The sequence below is a fragment of the Leucoraja erinacea genome, chromosome 21 (assembly GCF_028641065.1).
Source record: "Leucoraja erinacea ecotype New England chromosome 21, Leri_hhj_1, whole genome shotgun sequence".
NCBI lineage: Eukaryota > Metazoa > Chordata > Chondrichthyes > Rajiformes > Rajidae > Leucoraja > Leucoraja erinaceus.
The window spans coordinates 31,220,655-31,245,592 of record NC_073397.1 but is presented as its reverse complement, the minus strand read 5'-3'; the positions used below and the strand labels follow the sequence as shown (position 1 = coordinate 31,245,592).

Here is a 24,938-nt window from a genome sequence, read left to right as displayed (position 1 = left end):
TTTAAATGCTTTTATAGTATCTGCCTCAACTACCTTCTCTGGCAGCTTGTTCTGTGCACACACCACCCTCTGAGTGGAAATGTTGCCCCTTAGGTTCCAATTAAATCTTTCCCCTCTCAAGTTAAACCTTTGTTCTCCGGTTCTAGAATCTCTACCCTGGGTAAAAGTCCCTGTGCATTCTCTCTATCTATCACCCTTCTGCCCTGGGTTCACTGGTGTCTGAAATCAACTATGATGTTATAAAGACTGAGAAAGACATTGAAACATTTCCAAACAGCAACTAACCAGTTGATATTCAATTAAAATTCAACTAAAAGTGAAATAAACACAGGAAGAAATGATTGTCGAAAAGATGAATGTCATAAAAAGAACATTTAAAGCAATATTATTGTAGATGAAGACTTTTTGATATTCCATGAATATATTCATCATTCATCATCGTTGAAAACATTAGCGACGCAGTAGCGCTGGTTTCTATCGGGAACGGTGACGGATGCACCACACATCTCTGTCCTCCAGTTCATGAGGATTTCCACTGCTGGAAGTATAGGGGTTTGGTGTGTGTGCTTTATCATCATTCCTTACAATGCTATGTACGACAGTGATCGCAACTTCTACTGAAGTGTGGATGGCCTTTGGCTCATTAGAAACTCATCCGCCCTTTGACAGGTCTTGTTTTTGGTCCTGCTGGGGGTCCACAGCCCCCTCCTGGCAAGCTAGATGGGGGAGACGGTTTAGTCGCCAACTATCTGACCATGGAGCAGGTAGCACGGGATTACATGGTACCCGTGGTGGAGGGGGAACTCCCCCGTCCTGACCTGAGCATATAAGATTTGAGAACATTCATGGGTTATTAAGATTTTGCATACTACAGTGTCAGACTTCCATAATTTACTAAGATTGATATATATACATGCTTAGTACAGAAAAATAGTAAAGAAAAGTAATAGGTATGTGTTTAAAATTGCCAATTCGAAGAGAACTTCATCTGTTAGAATAAGACTGTAAAGCACATCACTGCCAGCAAGTTTTCCATTTCTATAGTTAACTTTGGACATACAGATTTCAAGAGTTGGAACAGTTTTACAGTATAATGACTGTGTCTTGACAGTTTCCCCACTTACACGCAGCTGAAGTATTTGAGATGAGCTTTCTCCATCAAAACAACATTTCCGTGGAAATTGCTAACACGGTCTAATTGAATCCAGCAAATCAGGGAATTATGGGAACTTCCTTGCACACAGATGGGACCAGCAAGAAATATTTATTGTAGCAAGTGTGAATCTTTGTACTATCATAACAATGTTTCGGGTCAACTTGAGAACAACGTGGCCTGTACTGATAGCCTAGTCATCACCAGGAACAAGCTTCTTCCAGTGCTGGCTTGGAACGAGTGATACTCCATGACAAAGAAATGGGAGACGACGTCATTACAACTAAGTGTTAACAAGGTCTTAGGTTACAAAGGAAATACCAGCACGTAATTTTTTACAGCAGCTAATTTCAAATATGTTTTGGGAACATTCCATGCTACGTTAGTTTCTGTGGATTATGTTTCAATCGAAACAATGTTTTAAGAAAGTTTTTATTTATTTTCAATAAACCTTTCAAAGCAATTCAAAATGATGCTGCTTTCTGTGTCTTGACTTGTTTTCTTCAACGGAAGCGGCTTCAGATTAAATGAGAAAGCCAGTGATTTGTCTACTTAGTTCAGTTCAGTTTAGTTTATTGTCACGTGTACCGAGGTACAGTGAAAAACCTTTGTTGCCTGCCATCCAGTCAGCAGTAAGACTATACATGATTACAGTCGATCCATTTACAGTGTATAGACACATGATAAGGGAATAACATTTAGTGCAAGGTAAAGCTAACAAGTCCGATCAGGGATAGTCCGAGGGTCATCAACGAGGTAGATAGTAGTTCAGCGCTGCTCTCTGGTTGTGGTAGGATGGTTCAGTTACCCGATAACAGCTGGGAGGAAACTGTCCCTGAAAATGGAGGTATATGTTTTCACACACATATACCTTTTTCCTGATGGGAGAAGGGAGAAGAGGGAGTGGCCAGGGTGCGACTCGGCCTTCATTATGGTGCTGGCCCCTAACACGGGTGAACAAAAGGAGGAAGATTGACTAGCACTGAGTAAGTGAAGTTTAGCTGAAGTTTGCTCTCAGCAACATGTTGTTAGACTGAAGCAAACAACTAATGAACCATCTGTTAGGGTTCATGCTAAGACCGATAGAACTAGGCACTGTTCTCAGAGGCCTAATGTACAGACTCATAGGAGTAAGGGTGTGCAGGAGGGGCCTGCTAGCACTACGGCCCCTGCTCGGAATGATGGATTTCAACATGAATTTTGTAACTTGATGAAGAAGCAACAAAATCTCTCTTCTACATTACCTCCAAGAGAAATTCCTGCTTTTGATGGTGATCCTTTGCAGCATGAAGTTTTCATTTTAGCATTTGAGGAAGGAGTGGACAGGAAAACTACTAATGAGAGGGATTAGATAGAAAACCGCTCAGATTCCCATTTAATATTTCCCCTTTCACATTAAACCTTTGTCCTCTGGTTCTAGATTCCCCAGCTGTGGGTAAAAGACTCTGTTGATCTTCATGATCCTCTCCCCTCATGATCTTGTACAACTTTATAACAACACCTCATCCTCCTAAGCTCTCCTGAATACAGGCCTAGCCTGCCCACCCTCTCCATATAGCTCTTGCCCTAATGTCCTGGCGCCCCCTTGTGTCTGGAAAACAGGGGCATTTGAAACTCAGCGGGTGCAGCAGCATCTATGGAGCGAAGGAAATAGGCAACGTTTCGGGTCGAAACGTTGCCTATTTCCTTCGCTCCATAGATGCTGCTGCACCCGCTGAGTTTCTCCAGCTTTTTTGTGTAACCTTCGATTCTCCAGCATCTGCAGTTCCTTCTTAAACAGGGGCATTTGAAAGCCAGACATATGCATGAAGGAAGTCAAAAACCGATATTTACAAAAATAATCACCATTCAGTATTCAAGCACCTGTCAGCTTCCGAAAGAAGTGTTTTTATTTGGGTGCCAGTGTTTGACTGGTCTGTCATCTGAACTCTGAACAGGCCGACTCATATTCCTCAAAGGCCTGAGTTTTCATTCATCCTGTGCATCCATTTGGTCCATTCATTCTGTAGTAGCTCTTAAAGCAACCCAGAAATCTAATGAGGGCAGCACGGTGGCGCAGTGGGGGAGTTCCTGCATTACAGCGCTTACAGCGCCGGAGACCCAGGTTCAATCCTGACAACGGGCGCTGTCTGTACGGAGTTTGTACGTTCTCCCCATGACATGCGTGGGTTTTCTCCGAGATCTTCGGTTTCCTCCCACACTCCAACGACGCACAGGTTTTTTAGGTTCATTGGTTTGGTGTCAATGTAAAATTGTCCCCACTGTGTGTAGGATGGTATTAGTGTGCGGGGATCGCTGGTTGGATCGAACACGGTGGGTTAAAGGGCCTGTTTCGATGCTGCATCTCTAAAACTAAAACTAAAAACTAATTTCCCCACTTATTTCCCTCAGCCAGTTTCTTTCCCTCTCAACCCCACTCTCCTGACTTCTCCCCACAACGCCTGATACCTGTAATAATCAAGAATCCGTCAATCTCTGCTTTAAAATTATCCATTGACTTGGCCTCCACTGGTCCTGCAAGTGCTTGTGAAACCTACGCCACACTGAAGCTGCTTCGATTCTTGGGCTGTGTTTTCTTACTTTCTTGTCATGTGACCAGCAACTTATCTCCAGGTCCCACAGATGCCAGTGAACACCTACAGAACTTCCGCATTCCTAAACAGGCCTTAGTCTCATAGAGTCTTATAGCGTGGACAGGCCCTTCAGCCCAACTTGCCCACACAACGTCACATCTACACTTGTTCTACCTGCCTGCGTTCGGTCCATATCCCTCAAAATCCGTCCTTTCTATGAACCTGTCCAAATGCTGCTTAAATTTTGCGATTGTACCTACCTAACTACCTTGTCCGGCAGCTCGTTCTATATACCTACCACCCTTTGAGTGAAAAAGTCACCCCTCAGATGCTTATTGTGGGACGACAGATGGCGCAATGGGCTAAGTGTTCGGCTGGCGACCGGAAGGTAGCCGGTTCGAATCCCGCCTGGAAGTGCATACTGTTGTTGTGTCCTTGGGGCAAGACACTTCACCCACCTTTGCCTGTGTGTAAAATGTAATGTAATTATGTGAAGCACTTTGGGGTCAATGCAAGTTGACTAAAAATGTGCTATATAAATAAGATTATTATTATATTATTATTATTATACCTTTCCCCCGTCACCTTAAACCTATGTCTTCTGTTTCTTGATTCCCCTAGTGTCACCAAACTTCTGAATTCTCTGGGGTGGAACCCTCTCCAAGACAGACGTGAAACTCACTGCTTGACCTGTTTTTACAAAATGTTAAATGGTCAGCTCGACATAGACTACAAGACCTACACCAAACCCAAACCAATTAGGAGCAGACAAGGGCATTCGATCCAATTTGTGATCCCAGCTACAAAGACAGATGTGTACAGCAATTCGTTCTTCCCCCGCACAATTAAAGCATGGAATAATCTCCACCCAACTATAGTTACCCAACCAGATGCAATTAAATTTAAAGTAGCTCTTTCTTGCCAATAACCCTTTCTGGCTTAAGCCCTCCCTTCACCACCTCCAGTTTAAATTCCATTTGGAATATTTTGGAGGACCAAGAAACCAAGAACCGAGAACCTACTCTGGGCAAGAGACTCTGTGTCTACCCGATCTATCCCTCTCATGATTTTCCACATCTCTTTCAGATCACCCCTCATTCTCCTGCGCTCTAAGCAATAGAGTCCCAGCCTGTTCAACCTCCCCCCTCAGGCCCCCGAATCCTGACAACATCCTCGTGAATCTTCTCTGCAGCCTTTCCAACTAAACTGCACACTTTCCAGCTGTCAAGTTAGTCCGATTAACGCAAGACAATATGTAACAAGAAGGAACTGCAGATGCTTGTTTAATACTAAAGATAGGCATAGAGGAGTGCGAGAGCAACTCACAAGGTCAGGCAGCATCGCTGGAGAAAATGACCTGGTCCTGACCCAAATCATCACCTATCCACATTCTCCAGAGATGCTGCCTGACCCACTGAGTTACTCCAGCACTTTGTATGGATAGCAGGCAGTCAAAAGCTTTTCACTGTACCTCGGTAAGTGTGACAATAATAAATAAATGAAATTAACTAAATTGTGTTTATCTATATGCAAGACAAAACTGCTTTCTCATTGTCATCAACTGGCGAAGTCCTCTCTGCTACTGAGGCAGCAAAGGCACATTTATCTTTCCCTCCCCGTAATCCTGCTTCTTGGAATCACTGAAGTAGGCCTTCTAGATTCTCCTTGTGCTCCTGCATTTCCAGTCAGCAAAGAATTATTGAGGTTAGGACATGTACCAGGTTTCACCTCAGATCTAGCAGAGAATGTTCATCCTACCACTGACACCCAATGCAGTGTGATAGTGATATTGACCACGAAACTGATGCTTTCCCTTTCTAGACGATGTAGACTCCTTCTGCCTCTGCTGTCCCTATTGACAAGTCGTATTTTGTAAAGTTGCAATATCGAGATTATGAAATCTCGTGATGATTGTTCATCTTTGGGTTGTCAGTGAGTGAGTGATTCCATCTTCCAGGATCCGAGGATTAGCTTTTCAATTTCAGGAAAATTTCCTCAGGAAATGTGTAGAGGGCCCTCCAAGGGAGAGGCCAAAGATTGATCTGGGCAGAGCAAGTGACTGAAGTTTCAATGACGGACCATTTAGAACCTGAGGACAGTTTTATAGCTTTAAATAAGTTATGGTTGAGGACAAGGCTGGCCCACAAGTTAACGTTCAAAACTGGGGCAAGGCCAACTTTGATGGTTTTAGACAGAAACTTGCACAAGTTGATTTGAGTAGGTTATCAGAGGGCTAAGGGATATCTGGAAAGTGGGATGCTTTTAAAAGTGTTAACATGAGCGCAATAAGCATACATGGTCCTGTTAGAGTGAAGGGAATACAGGTAGGAGTAAGGAAGCCTGGATGACGAGAGAAATTAAAGACTCTGGTCAGGAGAAATGGAGTCTAATAATCAAAAAATGCATTATTAGCTTGAAAAAAACCACAAAAAAGCTGGACGGCACGGGCTCGGTGGGCCGAAGGGCCTGTTTCCGTGCATTATCTCTAAACTAAAATCGAAACTAAACTAAATGTCTGCAATGATCAGATAATTATACCTTATACTTCAAAACTTTTATCCATTTTAAAGAAAGTGTTTACATGAATTAAAATAAGACAGGCATGCCGAGTCAGGTGACGTGTTGCAGCTGCAACATGTGGGAGCTATCATCACAGGGGCATCTGTAGGCTGCGTGCTCAGCCCCCTGCTCTACTCCTCTATACTGTGACAAGAAACAAAGCTCTGACCGCAGCTTTACCCCTTGTTAAAACCTGTCAGGGCGTTGAAGGCCCGGTGTCTTTAGCCCTAAGTTGTAATAGTGGGGAAGAGAATCTCAGTCAACGTTCTGCACTCTCCCAGGCTTCTGTAGTCTTTCTAAAGTTGAGAACCCAAAGATCAGCTGTAACTGCTGTTTCACCAATAATTGTCACAAATTGACTGCCGTTCAGTTTTGTACTTTGTACTTAGAGATCCGTTTCTTACCCTGCAAAAAATTGATTTATCAACTTGTTTAGTTTATTGTCAAGTGTACTGAGGTACAGTGAAAAACTTTTTGTTGCGTGCTATCCAGTCAGCGAAAAGACTATACATGGTTACAATCAAGCATTCCACAGTGTACAGACACCGGGATAAAGGGTATCCTTCATGTCACCATGTCAAACTATTTATTATTTTGTATAAAGAAAAATTCAGTGACATTTATCATACTTGAACAATTCTTAGCAGAAATTCTTAGTAAAAAACACTTCATATTTATTATTCACATTGGATTTGACAGACACAAAAATAAGATAGAAATTACACTTCGCCATTTTGACACTTTTAAAAACATATTTATGTTAAAATTAACCACAATCTCCATGATATTTATTGTACCTGTACTATCCAGTCATTCAATGACGTCCATTAGAACTGTGATTCATCTCTCACGAACATAATCAAGTATTTACTTTGCATTTTGGACTCATCTTACTTTCCTGGAATGATTACAGTAATTTTGTTCACAGTGTGGAATAATCCCAATGATTATAATCAAAGAGATGTCAGTCGGGATTAGCATTAAAGTGGTTTCAAGTTCTTAGAAATACTTAAAACAGTACACGCAATATTCCCTTTGTCTCTTTCATAGACATAGAAACATAGAAAATAGGTGCAGGAGTAGGTTATTCGGCCCTTCGAGCCTGCACCGCCATTCAATATGATCATGGCTGATCATCCAACTCAGTATCCCGTACCTGCCTTCTCTCCATAACCCCCTGATCCCTTTAGCCACAAGGGCCACATCTAACTCCCTCTTAAATATAACCAATGATCTGGCCTATAACCAATGAACTGGCCTCAACCACCTACTGTGGCAGAGAATTCCACAGATTCTCCACTCTCTGTGTGAAAAAGCATTTTCTCATCTCGGTCCTAAAAGACTTCCCACCTTATCCTCAAACTGTGACCCCTTGTTCTGGACTTCCCCAACATCGGGAACAATCTTCCTGCATCTAGCCTGTCCAATCCCTTAAGAATTTTGTAAGTTTCTATAAGATCCCCCCTCAATCTTCTAAATTCTAGCGAGTACAAGCCGAGTCTATCCAGCCTTTCTTCATACAAAAATCCTGCCATCACAGGAATCAGTCTGGTGAACCTTCTCTGTACTCCCTCTATGGAAAGAATGTCTTTCCTCAGATTTGGAGACCAAAACTGTACGCAATACGCCAGGTGTGGTCTCACCAAGACACTGTACAACTGCAGTAGAACCTCCCTGCTCCTATACTCAAATCCTGTTGCTATGAATGCTAACATACCATTCGCTTTCCTCCTTATCCTACCTTAGATTTTCTGAGGGTAAAATACTACAATGTTGATTGAACTCCACCGGGTGGCGCCAGTAATGGCTGCCTCGCCAGCAGTCTCTCTGTCCTTTCCTTCTCTATGTTTTAACAGTATGTGTTAAATATATGTTCTTTAGGATCTTTTATGTGGGGGTTGAGGGAGCTTTGACAGCACTGAAGCGGGTGCTTTGACCGCCGGCTGCAAAATCTGCCTCAAGTATCTTCTAGTGGTGGTTACTTTGCATTTTGGACACATCTTACTTCCCTGGAAGGATGAGAGTGCAGTGAAAGTTTAAATCATGCGGTATTTCAATATATACTTTGGACAGCTGAGAGAACAACTTTGCCTGAAAAAGTATCCCTTGGCCTGCTGGAGAGATGTAGACAAAGGAAAACTCACAATGCTAACTTTGGGGTTTATTAGACAAGCATTTGAATGCAAAAATTGTGTTGGTTTATTGTGTGCAATATTGAATACAAGTACAAGGAGGATTCATTGTACAAGAGCAGGGAGAGGATTTGTCCTCCTGTGACACTGAGCCTGAAGCTAGGGCAGACAAAATAGTTGAGCGACGAACCGCTCGCCACCAATTACCGGTAAGAGAAATGCCTAACTCCACGTTTAATCCAGCGATTGCAGTTGGTGCTGAAAACACTCAAACGATAAATGTATATTCACCGTGGAAACCAAGTGAGATGATGGACAAACTGAGCTAGGTACCTGATAGGAAAAAGTAATCTGCCAAATTCATAGATAAGAGTTTAGAACAGAGATGAGGAAACACTTTTTCACACTGGGAGTTGTGAGTCTGTGGAATTCTCTGCCTTAGAGGGCGGGGAGGCCAGTAGAGGGCAGTTCTCTGTGGAAACTTTCAAGAAAGAGCTAGATAGGGCAGGAGAATTTCTAGAAAGATTTTTGGAAATATCCATAGATATCGGGAGATATTAATTATCGGAACGGTGTAAATTCTCCCCAGTACTGTGCAATTTTGATGAACTGCCTGCCAGCCGCTGCGGCAGAAGCAATAAAAATGAATAACATGGACTGGTCAGAGAATAGTCCAAGTCAAATAGCCCGTGCAGTTAGATACCATTGGAAAGATAATAAGAAACAAGATAATCTGCCTCAGACTAAAGTAAAAACAGAATATGTCATGAAATAGGAGATACAGGAAGATACTAGCAATTGCCAAACAGGACCCCAGTTCTTTGAAGCAGAATGGGTGAAGATGCAGGAATGCAGGACTCCAGGCTACCCCATGAACTAAATGCCCCGCTTACAGCCAACCCTATGTTTCCCCAAAGCCACATTTTAGAGTGAGGAGAGTGTTGGGACCAGACATTAAAACATTGTTTGGATTGAAACAAAATACCCAGAAACTAACGTAGCATGGAATGTTCCCAAAACTTATTTGAAATTAGCTGCAGTAAAATATCACGTGCTGGTATTTCCTTTGTAGCCTAAGACTTTGTTAACACTTAGATGTAATGACGTCTTTTCCCATTTCTTAGTCATGGAGTATCACTCGTTCCAAGCCAGCACTGGAAGAAGCTTGTTCCTGGTGATGACTAGGCTTTCAGTCCAGTCCACGTTGCTCTCAAGTTGACCCGAAACATGTTTATGATAGTACAAAGATTCACACTTGCAACAATAAATATTTCTTGCTGGTCCCATCTGTGTGCAAGGAAGTTCCAATAATTCCATGATTTGCTGGATTCAATTAGACCGTGTTAGCAATTTCCACGGAAATGTTGTTTTGATGGAGAAAGCTCATCTCAAATACTTCAGCTGCTTGTAAGTGGGGAAACTATCAACAATTACTGTAATTATACTGTAAAACTGTTCCAACTCCAGAAGTTAACTACAGAAATGGAAAACTTGCTGGCAGTGATGTGCTTTACAGTCTTATTCTAACAGATGAAGTTCTCTTCGAATTGGCAATTTTAAACACATACCTATTACTTTTCTTTACTATTTTTCTGTACAAAGCATGTATATGTATCAATCTCAGTGAATTATGGAAGTCTGACACTGTAGCATGCAAAATCTTAATAACCCATGAAAGTTCTCAAATCTTATATGCTCAGGTCAGGTCGGGGGGAGTTCCCCCCCACCACGGGTACCATGTAATCCCGTGCTACCTGCTCCATGGTCAGATAGTCGGCTACTAAACCATCTCCCCCACCTGGTTTGCCAGGTTAGGAGGGGGCTGTGGACCCCCAGCAGGACCAAAAACAAGACCTGTCAAAGGGTGGATTAGTTTCCAACAAGCCAACGGCCATCCACACTTCATGTAGAAGTTGCGATCACTGTCGTACATAGCATTGTAAGGAACGATGATAAAACACACACACCAAACCCCTACACTTCCAGCAGCGGAAATCCTCATGCACTGGAGGACAGAGATGTGTGGTGCATCCGTCACCGTTCCCGATAGAAACCAGTGCTACTGCATCGCTAATGTTTTCAACGATGATGAATGATGAATGATGAATATATTCATGGAATATCAAAAGTCTTCATCTACAATAATATTGCTTTAAATGTTCTTTTTATGACATTCATCTTTTCGACAATCATTTCTTCCTGTGTTTATTTCACTTTTAGTTGAATTTTAATTGAACATCAACTGGCTAGTTGCTGTTTGGAAATGTTTCAATGTCTTTCTCAGTCTTTATAACATCATAGTTGATTTCAGACACCAGTGAACCCAGGGAAGAAGGGTGATAGATAGAGAGAATGCACAGGGACCTTCACCCAGGGTAAGAGATTCTAGAACCGGAGAACAAAGGTTTAATTTGAGAGGGGAACGATTTAATTGGAACCTAAGGGGCAACATTTCCACTCAGAGGGTGGTGTGTGCATGGAACAAGCTGCCAGAGAAGGTAGTTGAGGCAGATACTATAAAAGCATTTAATAGACAGTTGGACAAGTAGATGGATGGGAAATGTTTAGATGGATACGAGCCAAATGGGAGGGGCCAAATGCAGCTTAAATGGGGCATCATAGTCAGCATGGACAAGTTGGGACGAAGGGCCTGTTGCCGTGCTGTTTGACTATGGCCCTCTATCCACTACCATGATTCTATGATTGCAGCTCTAAGACTCTATGATTATAACAGATACTCTGGGTGAGAGGTTTCAGCAGAAGATGGGCTGAGGCAGGGAGGGCAGGGCAGTATTAGACGAGTTTATACGGACTCATTTTCCAATGGAGCCAATGTGGAATTAGAAGGACGGGGTCAAACAAACACTTGGGTGGGTTCCATGTTCTCCTGCCCCCTCTCCCCTCCCCAACTTTTGTCTCAAATATTTTACAATTCTCTGATAGAAAGTCGCACAAATATCGGTATTTGTCTCTTGATTCTTGACTCTCTTGAAACTACTAACCCCACCACCGGTTTAAGCTGCTACAGAGACGCAGGATTGATTCAAGATTCAAGATTCAAGAGAGTTTATTGTCATGTGTCCCAGATAGGACAATGAAATTCTTGCTTTGCTTCAGCACAACAGAACATTGCAGGCATAAATAATACAGAACAGATCAGTTTGACCATATACAATAGAATCTATATATACACACACATAAATAAACATATAAAGTGCAGTAGGCTAATTAAAGTTCAGATTTTATTTGAGTTGAGTTTAATAGTCTGATGGCTGTGGGGAAGTAGCTATTCCTGAACCTGTTTGTTGCAGGTTTCAGGCTCCTGTACCTTCTACCTGAAGGCAGCGGAGAGATGAGTGTGTGGCCAGGATGGTCTGGGTCCTTGATGATGCTGCCAGCCTTTTTGAGGCAGCGACTGTGGTAGACCCCCTCGATGGTGGGGGGATCGGAGCCGATGATGGACTGGGCAGCAAAAGTGGGAAACCAAGTTTGTTTTGTCTCTCTCTCCCTTGCATCCCACAATGGCCAATAAACAAACTACAACCTGGAATAAAATAAAAACCCGCTTTTGAAATGCTATTGACCTTAAACTCAACTCTTTTGGGGACCATTCAGGGCAAATGATTAAAGGTGACCTCAGCTGACATTTCACCAAAACGTTTTTTTATCCTTGTTACGACATTCTTCAACTTTGCACTTTCAAGTTTTGAGATTATCATCTCAGCAACATGCTTCCCCTGGACTCTTTTTCTCCATTTCACCAGAAGAGGATATAACTTTGTATACATCATATCCCTATTCCCGTTTGACATTTCCGCATGTAATTGCTCAACATTTTCAGTAGTAACAAGGGAACGGATAAACTTTTTGAGTTTCCTTTTTGCGATCTTCTGATGTGCCAGAAACTGAATAAGTGCGTCATCACATGCTGTTGAAAGAGATAAAAAATAAATGTAGCTTTTTAATAGACATCCTGTGTTGGTTTTTAGTTGTTCATCTATTTCCAGTCATATTCTGTCTTATGCTTTGCTTTTCCATTAATCACAAAATAACGTAATAAAATCTAAATTGAACCGTAAACTCCAGACACGTTAGAGAGGCAACATAATGGAATAATGTGCTATATAGATTAGTTGCAATCATTCTCGTTAAGTGTTTGAAGTTAGTTTAACTTGGCATCATGTTCAGCACAGACAATATCAGAAGGTCAGAAGTGATAGGAGCAGAATTGGGCCATTCGGCCCATCAAGTCTACTCTGCCATTCAATCATGGCTGATCTATCTCTTCCCCCCTTGCCCCATTCTCTGTCTTCTTCCCATAACCCCTGACACCCGTACTAATCAAGAATCTATCTATCTCTACCTTAGAAATATCCATTGACTTGGCGCCCACAGTCCCTGTGGCAAAGAATTCCACAGATTCACCACCCTCTGACTAAAGAAATTCCCCCTCATCTCCTTCCTAAAGGGACGTCCTTTATTTATGAGACTATGACCTCTAGGCCCAGACTCCCTCACTCGTGGAAACACCCTCTCCACATCTATTCTATCCAAGTCTTTCACTATTCAGTACATTTCAGTGAGGGCCCCCCTCATTCTTCTAAACTCCAGCGAGTACAGGCCCAGTGCCGTCAGACACACAGCTCTCCAATAAGATTGGTATGAATGCATTAATGCATTATTGTCATTTGTGATAAGTCACAGTGAAATTCTTTGCTTCAAGGTATGCAAAGAGTCGCCACATCAAGGGCGCTGACAATGTTACAAAGTATCCCACACAGGTTGTACCTTTCTTCTCCCCCCACCCCTCTCCCCATCACCGTGATCCACGCAAGCCGAGTCCTTTGTCCTAACTCCCCAATGATTTATTCTGATTATAGAAATATACTTCATAAAAATTTTTTAATATTTAAGGATGGTATTGTAGTTACCCTACAAAAGAAAATTGCTTTACATACCTGTAGTTCCCACATATGTACTGCAGGAGGTACACAGGGTGTCGTGGTAAAGATTGCCTGGAACATTGACCACTAAACCATCAATGCAGTTTGTGTGTGCAATACAGAGATCCGTACTCGAGTGTGTGGGAGAGAAAAATCCACTGGGACATTTTTCACACGTTGAATCGCGATAATGGGTTCCTAGAAAACACAAGTCCATCGGATCAGTTAAAATTCATAGAAAATATTATGTAGTAATTTTTTCCAAAAAAGAACTTCCAGAGAACAAAACATGTATACAAAGTAAAACTGTCCACAACCTGTTCATACATTGTCTGTACATTCAATAACACCATACACAACAGTGTTTACATCTATCCTAAAGCAAAACACCTATACTACTTATGGTCACTGCTGGGAGACCAACGGGTTTTGGGCAGCTCAAAGAGCATCCTTCACCGAGTTGATGGTCTTCCAGCAAGTGTGTCCCTTTCAACAGTCAGTAAGTCAGGGAGTGTTCTATTATGGAACTGTTCGGGATGAACTATGCAAATCCAGACATTATTCAAGGCAATATACATGTTATTGTGGAGTTTAAAATTTTTGCCCAGAAATAATCCATTTGCCGTCTATGATGAATTCTGAAACCTCATTCATTTTCAAAGTAGAATAAATGCAAATACGATGGTGGGACATTTGTTTGAGAATAATCTCCTACATGTCAACCTCTTAAAATGTCCTTTCATTAAATGAAACATTATATTAGAGGTTGTGATCGCAGCCAAATCCAGTTTTGATACCGAGAATACATAACTTTATCAGCTTAGCTATTTATTTCATTCTCAGGTTCAGGATAAATTCACCAGCTACATTAACCGCACGCTATCTTTCCAATTTCCTACTCATCTAGAATTAGTATGCTGTACAGATTGTAGTTTGGGCACAAAATGATGGAGTAACTCAGCTGGTCAGGAAGCAACTCTCCTACCTTTTCATACCTCTAGTTTCCCTCTCCCTTGAATCTCAGTATGAATAGAGGACTTGACCCGAAACGTCACCTATTCCTTTTCTCCAGAGATGCTGCCTGACCCCATGAATGACTCCAGCATGTGTGTGTTCATCTACGGTGTAAGCCAGCATCTGCAGTTCCTCCATTCACATAGTGTAGTTTGGACAAGCTTTGCAACACAACAAACCATGCGCTCAAGGCGATGGGTGGATAGTGTAAGAATTAAGATAGACACAAAAATCTGGAGTGACTCAGCGGGACAGACAGCATCTCTGGAGAGAAGGAATAGGTGGCGTTTCGGGTCGAGACCCTTCTTCAAAATTAATATTAGAAATATTAAACATACCTGTTATCACCACACCGTGCCCAAAGGTGCATTCGGTATGTCTCTTGCAGAATTCGAACATGAAGAAATAGTTAGTGTCACATTGACACACTCGATTGTGTGTGCCGTTGCACGGGTGTATCTCATGCTCATCTTCTACGCAGCGGTAGCAGCCATGGCATTTTGTGTAGCGGTTCCAGTGTTTCATGAATTGGTCGCCTATGCAGGGCCTGCACACTGTCTGTTGTGTGGCGGTGCATCGTGTTAGCACAACTGTACCAGGCCCGCACATCTCACATAACAATTTTTCGCGAGTATTTGGATCGGTCCATTCGAAAGTAGGCTTGGTTCTCACCACCACCGTTGAACTTAAAACACGTTCAGTCAATGCAAATAGGGCGAGGCACTGTAGAGGAAATAATAACCAAAAAATAATAATTAATGAAACTGTCTATCATTACCATTCACAGCATCATACCTGAAATAACTTTACTCCTTTTGGCTTCCTTAACTTAGAAATGGTCAAACTTAAAACTGAGAAAAGGAACAGGTGACATGTCGGGTCGAGACCCTTCTTCAGACAGATGAAAGGTCTGGACTCGAACTGTCACCTATTCCTTCTCTCCAGAGATGCTGCCTGACCCGCCGAGTTACTCCAGCAACTGTGTCTAGCATTAGACATCTATCTCTATCTTCAATAAATAGATGATGCAAGATTTTATTTGATGATGATGATGATACATTACTATCACATGTACTTTAGAGTGAAATTCGTTGTTTTTCATGCACTACAGAAAGTGTGCAAAGAGTCGCCACCCATAACTTTACACCCATATTTTAAGAAAGGCGGGAGAGAGAAAACTAAATTATAGCACAGTTAGCGTGACATCGGTGGTGGGGAAGATGCTGGAGTCAATTATAAAAGATGGAATAGCGGCACATTTAGATAGCAGTAACAGGATCAGTCCGAGACCGCATGGATTAACAAAGGGGAAATCATGCTTGACTAATCTTCTGGAATTTTTTGAGGATGTAACTAGGCTTGTATACACTGCAATTTGGAAGGATTAGAGGGGATCTTATTGAAACATATAAGATTTTTAAGGGTTTGGACATGCTACAGGCAGGAAACATGTTCCCGATGTTGAGAGACTCCAGAACCAGGGGCCACAGTTTAAGAATAAGGGATAAGTCATTTAGAACGGAGATAAATCATCCAGAGAGCTGTGAATCTGTGGAATTATCTGCCTCAGAAGGCAGTGGAGGCCAATTCTCTGGTTGCTTTCAAGAGAGAGTTAGATAGATTTCTTTAAGCTCTGTCCCTTGATAGCAGAGTCAACGGATATGGGGAGAAGGCAGGAACGGGAAACTGATGGTGGATGATCAGCCATGATCACATTGAATGGCGGTGCTGGCTTGAATGTCCTACTCATGCACCTATTGTCTATTATCTATAGGGCGCCGACAGTTACAAAAAGGATTGGTTAAAGTCCCGATGATCCCTCTTCGTTCATTCTATTTGTGAGGCGTGAGTAAATGCACAGGCACGATGGGCCGAATGAACTCTGCATTCTGATTGCACGGAGTAAAATTTTAAACGTGTCTTAACGTAAGTATATCAAGTTATTATATAATCTGATTTAAGATCTCAGTAATGGGATGACTCGAATCAGTCCCCGCCATGCGCGCAGAACCTACAATGTTCAAAACATATATCAATAAATGAAGCCCAAATGGATGAGTTATATGAATTTGACATGCAGAGATTCTGAGCTGTGACCTGTAGATGTCACACGCCACCTATCTCATTCTGTCACACGGGCAGAATGTGGCCCAGGAGCGAATACTCCGAGCCCTAAACTTTTCACCCAACTCACTGCCGCAGAAACAAGGAACTTCAGTCGCTGGTTTAGTACACACAAGGACACGTGGTGCTGGAGTCTGAAGAAGGGTCTGGACCTGAAATGTCGCCTGTCTATGTTCTCCAGAGATGCTGCATGACCCGCTGAGTTACTACCGCGCTTTGTGTCTATTCGTCTATTGTGGTAGCAGCGTGGACCGGCGGAATGCCTGGTTACATAGAGCTGCTGTGTAACACTTCACAGTGCAGGACGCAATTGACAACATTGAACTCAATATATAAACGATTACTGGAACGGCAAGGAACTACAGATGGTCGAGATGTGGAGACGCTGCTCCACTGACAAGGACACAAAAGGCATTTAAAAATATAAAGATTGTCCAGGGGAGGTCATCTTCTGGATCCATCTTTATTGGAATTCCCTTGTTAAAAAGTCCAAATTATTCATATCTGTAACATATGCTGCAACAACCCAGCAGAGAACCACTGCTAACAACTTACAACGACCTTAGACAACGAGGAATTGCAGATACTGGTTTACAAAAAAAAGCACAAAGTGCCGGAGTAACTCAGCGGGTCAGGCAGCATCTATGGAGAACACATGCTATACGAGACAGACGTCAGACTGGCTGCTATAAAGATCAATACATATATAGTTTCAGCTGCGAATCTCATTCTGTATGTACAGACATACAAATAAAATAAGTTAAAATTAATAAATGTACTCATGCTCGTGTGTCCTCAAAATATAACAAACAGTAAAATCCTCAGCATCATTGGAGCAACAATCTCAGCACTAGTGCACCATAGAGTTGATGCAGTGAAGCTGTTTGATCTTGCATTGCCACCTTACCTTGAGGATCATGCTTGCTCGCTTGCTGTGGACGCGCTCAGCTGTTGAGGGTGCAAGTTCCACACGCTCGTTTTATCAGCTGAATGACGCGGGGTGAGTCATCGTCTCACGATCTAACGACGAAGGAATTACTACGTGGAATTTCCCCCGTAATCTTCCGGCTGTCCGTTCATCCCGGAATTCTCTTTTTGGGGAATGTCTGGCAATTTCTTGTGTAATCGATTGTTCGGAGCATCAGATACGACGGCGATTTCGCTTCTGGACAACACAATAAAGGAAGTAAAACGCGTTTTGGTTATAAGGTAATTAATATTGAAAGCATCGAAGCGGGAGGGCATTTACAAACTCGATTGAGAAAGTAAAGTAGGGGATGCTATCTGGTCGCATGGATACTTTCAGTGTCGTTATGACATGTTTGTGGGATGTGGCGGACTCATAGATGATGGATAACGTCGGGAGTGGCCAAGGTGCTGCACAAATCCAGACATAAAGTAAACTGTAAATGATGATGGGAGCCGTGCGATAACAACGGCCAACGTACAACCCGGAACGTGGCAAATTGCAGAATTGAAAGCTGAGACAAGGTTCTCCCAAACTTCTTAAGGGGTTGGACAGGATAGATGCAGGAACATTTGTTCCTGACTTTGGGGGAATCCAGAAACAGAGGGTCACAGTTCAAGAATAAGGGGTAGCCCAGACTGAGATGAGGAAACACTTTCTCACCCAGAGACCATATAACCATATAACCATATAACAATTACAGCACGGAACAGGCCATCTCGACCCTTCTAGTCCGTGCCGAACACATAATCTCCCCTAGTCCCATATACCTGCGCTCAGAGAGTTGTGACTATGTAAAATGATCTGCCACAGAACGCAGTGGGGGGCCAATTCGCTGGGTGTATTCAAGAGGGAGTTGGATACAGTTCTTAGGTCTAACGGAATCAAGGAATATGGAGAGAAAGCAGGAACGGGGTACTATGATCATGTTGAATGGCGGTGCTGGCAGTGTCTCTGGGGAGAAGGAAAGGGTGACGTTTCGGGTCAAGACCAAGAGTCAGGGGAGAGGGAGACTAGAGAGATGAAAGTGTAAGGTGTGAAAACGAGACATCAAGGGGGTTGCGGCTCAAGGAAAATATAGAATAGATATACAAGGCAATAAAAACATTGGGGTCTATTCCATTTGATTGATCAATGGTTACTGCAGACACACTCTGTGGGTGAGAGTTGAGAAGATTAGGGGCAAGTTAAAGGCACATTTCTTAACTGTTGCGATTATACCTATCTCCTCTGGCAGCTCGTTCCATACACCTACCACCCTTTGCGTGAAAAAAGGTTACCCCTCAGATTCTTATTAAATCTTCCCCCCATCACCTTAAACCTATGTCCTCTGGTTCTTGATTCCTTTACTTTGGACAAGAAACTCTACCCGATCTATTTCTCTCATGATTTTACACGTTTCTAAAAGATCACATCTCATTCTCCTGCGCTCCAAGGAATAGAGTCCTCGCCTGTTCAACCTCTCCCTATACCTCAGGCCCTCTAGTCCTGGCAACATGCTCGTAAATCTTCTCTGCACCCTTTCCAACTTGAGTGCACACTTCCCAGCTCTGTCAAGTTAGTCTGATTAACGCAATATAATATGTAACAAGAAGGAACTGCAGGGCCGAAGGGCCTATGATATGTAACAAGAAGGAACTGCAGGGCCGAAGGGCCTGTTTCCGTGCTGTATGACCCTATGACAATCTTTCCAGGATCGTCCCACTATCCATAGAATCAGTTTTGTGAACCGAATTTGCATTCCTTTCTTTGTTGATACACCCTTTGTACAGCTATCGAAGCTGTTGAGTAATAGACATTTTGATCTCTTTACATATTGCCAAAAAATGCAAAACCAAATACCCTATTATTACATTCACTCTTTTTTTTTGTTGACATTTCTTCTGTTGAGTCATAATCTCGAAATGCCAATTTGCTTTGTCATTATCATCGTAACCTTTTGCATATTTTTCCTTCATTGGTTCTATATATCTCTGTCACCGTCTGTATCTCTCGTTTCCCTCTCCCCTGACTCTCAGAAGACGGGTCTCGATCCGAAACGTCACCCACTCATTTTCTCCAGCCTCTCCTGCGTTTTGTGTCATTAAACCAGCATCTGCAGTTCCTTCCTACACATTGAATCTGAAGTGCGTCTAGCTATGAACAATTTACAAACATGCTGAACGATTTAGCCTAGCAGTACTGTAGTTTGAGATGACGTTACTGAAGGATCGGGTAATGTAATGGAAGGTGGGGAGGAGAAATAAAAATAGTGGATGATCACCTTGCTAGGCTTATAATACAGGCCAGCAAATAGTCAATGGGGATTAAATAGTCAAATGTGCGGGGCGATTGCAGTGAGCTGCAAGCCTAATAGGATTGTCATAGTAGGGAATTTTAACTTTCGCAATCTAGATGGGGCTCAGACCAAGTTGAACGTGCCAAACCTATTCAGGAAATGGTGCTCAGGAAATGTGAGGGACCTCCAAGGGAGAGGTCAGAGATTGACCTGGACAGAGCAAGTGACTGACGTGTCAATGGATGGGCCATTTAGAACCCGAGAAACAGTTTTATTAGCATTAAATTAGTTAGGATGAGGACAGGGCTGGCCCACAAGTTAACGTTCAAAACTGGGGCAAGGCTAACTTTGATGGTTTTAGACAGGAACTTGCACGTTGATTTGAGTAGGTTGTTAGAGGGCAAAGGGATATCTGGAAAGTGGGATGCTTTTAAAAGTGTTATTACGTGTGTTATAACTTTAAAACATACATGTTGCTGTTAGAGTGAAGGGAAATCATGTAAGAGTAGGGAAGCCTGGATGAGAGAAATGAAGACTCTGGTCAGAGGAAATGGAGTCTAATAATCTAAAAAAGCATTATTAGCCAGAAAAGAACTAAAAAAGCTGGTCGGCACGGTGGGCCGAATGGCCTGTTTTCGTGCTGTATTTCTAAACTAAAATCGAAACTAAATGAATTATCTGCACTTATCGGACAATTATATTTATACTTCAAAACTGTTATCCATTTTAAAGAAAGTGTTTACATGAATTGTGTGTTTTGTTATTTTATTCTATGTTGTGACTGCAAGGCACGAAATTTCGTGCAGATTGAAAAGTCTGAATGGCAATAAAAGACACTTGATACTTGAATTAAAATAAGACATGCACGCCGAGTCAGGTGACGTGTTGCAGCTGCAACATGTGGGAGCTATCAGCACAGGGAAATGAGAGAGAGAGAGAATGCATGTGGGAGAGACAGGTGGTGGGTGGGACAAGAATACAAGCTGAACTGTCCTCAAGAACAGACTATGGAAGGGGATCCAAGTCCCCAGATAATAACTGGATGTTCTGCAAAACAATTGGATGATAGTATGAATGTACCTTGTTAAAACCATTGGTAGACAAAAAATGCTGGGGAAACTCAGCGGGTGAGGCAGCATCTATGGAGCGAAGGAAATAGGCGACGTTTCGGGCCGAGACCCTTCTTCACGCTGGTGTGAGGGTGGAGTGGGAGAGAAGAAGAAAGGAACAGGAGAAGCCAGTGGGCTGAGGGAGAGCTGAGAAGTGGAGGAGTTAAAGGGCAATGATTAGTTTAAGCAAAATGCAGTTCCAATAATCTTTGTTCTAATTGAATCATTTTGGTTGCAAGTAGAAAATTGATGCAATTAATGATTGTGACGTCCCGAGGCAGTTTCGATGAATTCGAATGAATGAGATTTGTGAGTCAGCGTTGGGTGTCGCATGTGACATTCAAAATGAATGTGTGACGTTTTAGGTCTAGAGCCTTCTTCGTACTGACGCAAGGAGAGTGGGAGTGTAAGGAGTGAAAACAGGACAAAGGGAATCCAGATCAAGGAAAATGTAGAATAGATCATTGTCAGCTGGGAGAAGATGAAACAGCAAACAGAGAAACTGGGAAGGAGAGGGATGGAGAGAGAGGGAAAGGAAGGGTTACTCGAGGTTAGAGAAGTCAATGCTGGGGTGTCAGCTGAGTCTCACTCTGACAAGGGAGGAGGCCCAGGACGGAAAGGTCAGCTTGGGAGGGGAAGTTAAAGTGTTGAGCAACTAGATTAGGTAGGTATAGGGTGATTTCACCAAAGGTCAAATGAGCGTAGATCCCCTCCCCCTCACGTGACCGAAAATTTTAACTGGAGGACATATGTCAGTTCGGTACATGTTAGTGAATGGGGAAACACACACTTTCCCACCCGTTAAAAACATGGAAAACGGCCGATTTTTGAGCTGAAATTTTCTGTGCTAGTCGGGGTGACCGTGAAGCACAGCGACCTAAATTTTCAGGCAAAAAAAAAGATAGAATGTAAGGTAATTACAAGAGGGAACTGAAGGTAGAAAACAGCGGAAGTGAACAGCCGACATTTGCCCGTGGAGATTTAAAGATCCAAAATATCGGGAATTATCGCGTTTGCTCGCTGAATTTCATCAAAAGTAAGTTAATAATGCCTTACTTTTGATGAAATTCAGCGAGCAAACGTTTTCAATGTTTTTAACGGGTGGGAAAGTGCGTGTTTCCCCATTCACTAACATGTACCGAACTGACATATGTCCTCCAGTTAAAATTTTCGGTCACGTGAGGGGGGATCTACGCTCATTTGACCTTTGGTGAAATCACCCTATAGGCGGACTGAGCGGAGGTGTTCAGCGAGACGATTACCTTGCCTCCGCTTGGCCGTCTGCGCTCCGCGATCATTTCTGACTGACCTTTCTGTCCTGAGCCTCCTCTGTTGTCAGAGTGAGGCCCAGCGCAAATTGGAGAAACAGTACATGGGCTTGGGCAGCTTGCAACCCGGCAGTGACTTCTCCAACTTCCAGTAACCCTTGCTTTCCCTCTCTCTCCATCCATCCCCCTTCTCAGTTCTCCGACCAGTCAGTCCGACTGTCTCTGGCTACAGTTTATCTCGGTCCTGGGCCTCCTCCATGATCAGAGTAAGGACCACCGGAAATTGGAGGAGCAGCACCTCACATTTTGCTTGGGCAGTTTATACCCCAGCGGCATGAACATTGACTTCTCCAATTTCAGACAGTCCTTACTGTCTCCTCCCCTTCTCAGCTCCCCCTCTAGCCCATCAGGCTCCTCCTCTTTCTTTCTTTCTTCTTCCTGCCCCACCACCCTCACATCAGTCTGAAGAAGTGTTTCTGCCTGAAACGTCACCTATTTCCTTCGCTCCATAGATGCTGCCTCACCCGCTGATGGTCTCCAGCATTTTTGTCATTTCAATGTTCCAGCATCTGCAGTTCCTTCCCATACAGTCTATCTTTGCTTTGTTGTTACCTTTTCCCAGCTAACAATGATCAATTCTACATTTTCCTTGATCTCGATTCCGTGTCCTGTGTTCACACGTTACACTCTTCCTTATCTATGTATCTCCCTCCCCTGACATCAGTCTGAGTTAAGGGTCTTGACCTGAAACGTCACCCATTCCTTCTCTCCAGAGATGCTGCCTCTCCTGCTGCATTACTCCAGCATTTTGTGTCTGACATTCTAAATTAATGTTTAGCTTCAAAAACATGCCACATTGCCCAGGCTTACATTCCAGTGCCGTTCTGAGGATTGTCTTTTGAACAATAATGTAAAATGCCAAAAAGTATAAATAAAGAACTGCGCTGGAGTAACTCAGCAGTTCAGGCAGCATTTCTGGAGAACATGGATAGGTAACGTTTGGGGTCTCGACCCACCTCAATCTGAATAAGGGTCTCGACCCGAAATATCATCAATACATGTCCTCCAGAGAAGTTGCCTGATCGTCTGAATGTATGCAGAAGATTCTGTGGCAATGCTGTACTTCAAAGACTTGTGGATTAACCCGGATGTCCTGGCCTATATATATATATTTTAAATTTGTATTTTTTTTAGAAACAGTATTCAGTAGGATAAACCGCAGCATATGACAAGCATTTCGTGTACAGCTTCTATTTTAAATTTAACAAGAAAAAGGTAGATCAAGAAAGAGAGAACTAGAGAATAAAAGAGTGAAGGAAGTAATGATGTGTAAACCCCTAGAGTACCCAATGGGCAGTCCAGGGGTGAACAAGTGATAGCCTGTAGAAAAATAAAGACAAAAACCCATACAACTGTAAAAAAAGAAAGAAAAGAAAAAAAAGAGGTGAAAAAAACGACAAGAGAATAAAAAGAAACCCTTGTGTAGGGATATACCTGCTTCATATCTTACCACACCCATCACCCAGTTCGTGAATCGGTTTATTTCCAGATTGTGTTGCACCATACTATACTTGTAATAAATCAATAAATGGAGACCATATCTTTAAATATTGCTCTGATTTCCCTGCTAAGACGAGTCTCATATCTTCTAGATGTAGCCTCAGAGATGCTTGTGATCCACATTTTAAGCGTTGGGGTGGATGCATTTTTCCAAAATTTGAGTATGTTTTTTTGCCGTTATCAGGCCGTAGTTAAGGAAACGTCTTTGAAATATTGATAGCTCAGAGCAGGCATCTGTTGTTCCAAAATTCTGTATGGGGGTCCAGTTTTGTTTTTAATAATTTTGTGAAGATTTCAAAATTTATTTCCAAAATATATGGAGTTTTATGCAGGAGACGAAGGAGTGTGCTATAGTTGCTTTTTGAGATAAACATTTGTCACAGATGGGGGATACATTTGGGAAAATTTTATTCAGTTTAGTTTGAGTAATATAGTCTATGTAATAATTTAAATTGGATTAGGATATGTCTTACATTAATCGAACAGTTATGAACGTATAGAAGATATTTATCCCATCTGTCTTTGGGAATTTTTAAAAGACAGATGGGATAAATATCTTCTATACGGCCTGGCCTATATTGATTCCTGTATTTACATTTCTGAAATATTAACTGATCATAATAACAATGATCGTCATGTAATCTTGCTAGCTGCAAAATAGCAATTTTCCTCCAATTTGCAAATGTACCACATTGATTAAAAGGCATGCGGGGACATTCTGAACGATTATCTTGTATTTATGAAAAATTTGCATTCACAAATTATAATGAAAAATTCAAAATGAAATTTATCATACTTTACCAAGTCAGCACACTATACCGAGTTAAAAAAAATGGCTTTATGTCAACGTATTTATTATTTTCCATAAAGAAATATTCAGTGACATATCACACTTGAATAATTCAGAGCGCCACAGATAGTAAAAAAACACTTCATATCATAATATTTATTATTCACATACGCTGTGACAAATACAAAAATAAGATATAAATTCCAGTTCACCATTTTGTAAACATATTTATGTTCAAATAAACCACAATTTTCATGATATTTATTGTACAATCCAGACATTCAAGAACGTCCATCAGAACTCCGTGATTCATCTCTCGCAAACAAAACTTGCCTCAAGTGTCTTCTTGTGGTGGTTACTTTGCAATTTGGACACATCTTATTTTCCTGGAAGGATGACAGTACAGTGAAAGTTTAAATCTTGCGGTATTTCAATATTTGCATAGCTGAGAGAACAACCATAGCCTTT

General features: G+C 42.2%; 2 protein-coding genes across 5 annotated transcripts in view; both read right to left on the bottom strand.

Moving 5' to 3' along the window:
- Positions 1-11,466: 11,466 nt before the first annotated feature.
- LOC129707468 (tumor necrosis factor receptor superfamily member 6B-like) lies at positions 11,467-18,266 on the bottom strand. The gene is made up of 4 exons (XM_055652519.1): positions 17,406-18,266; positions 14,713-15,097; positions 13,376-13,558; positions 11,467-12,345 (listed from the first exon to the last, which is right to left on the bottom strand). Exons 1-4 carry the CDS (start codon positions 17,415-17,417, stop codon positions 12,029-12,031), a joined length of 897 nt encoding a protein of 298 aa, XP_055508494.1. The 5' UTR covers positions 17,418-18,266; the 3' UTR covers positions 11,467-12,028.
- A 6,342-nt stretch (positions 18,267-24,608) lies between these two features.
- Positions 24,609-24,938, bottom strand: part of rtel1 (regulator of telomere elongation helicase 1) — a 78,021-nt gene continuing 77,691 nt past the window's right edge. For all 4 annotated transcript variants that reach the window (XM_055652514.1, XM_055652516.1, XM_055652517.1 and 1 more), the window contains one exon: positions 24,609-24,856. In XM_055652514.1, the coding sequence (XP_055508489.1) occupies positions 24,752-24,856 (105 nt within the window). In that variant the 3' untranslated portion in view covers positions 24,609-24,751. The remainder of the gene's footprint in view (positions 24,857-24,938) is intronic.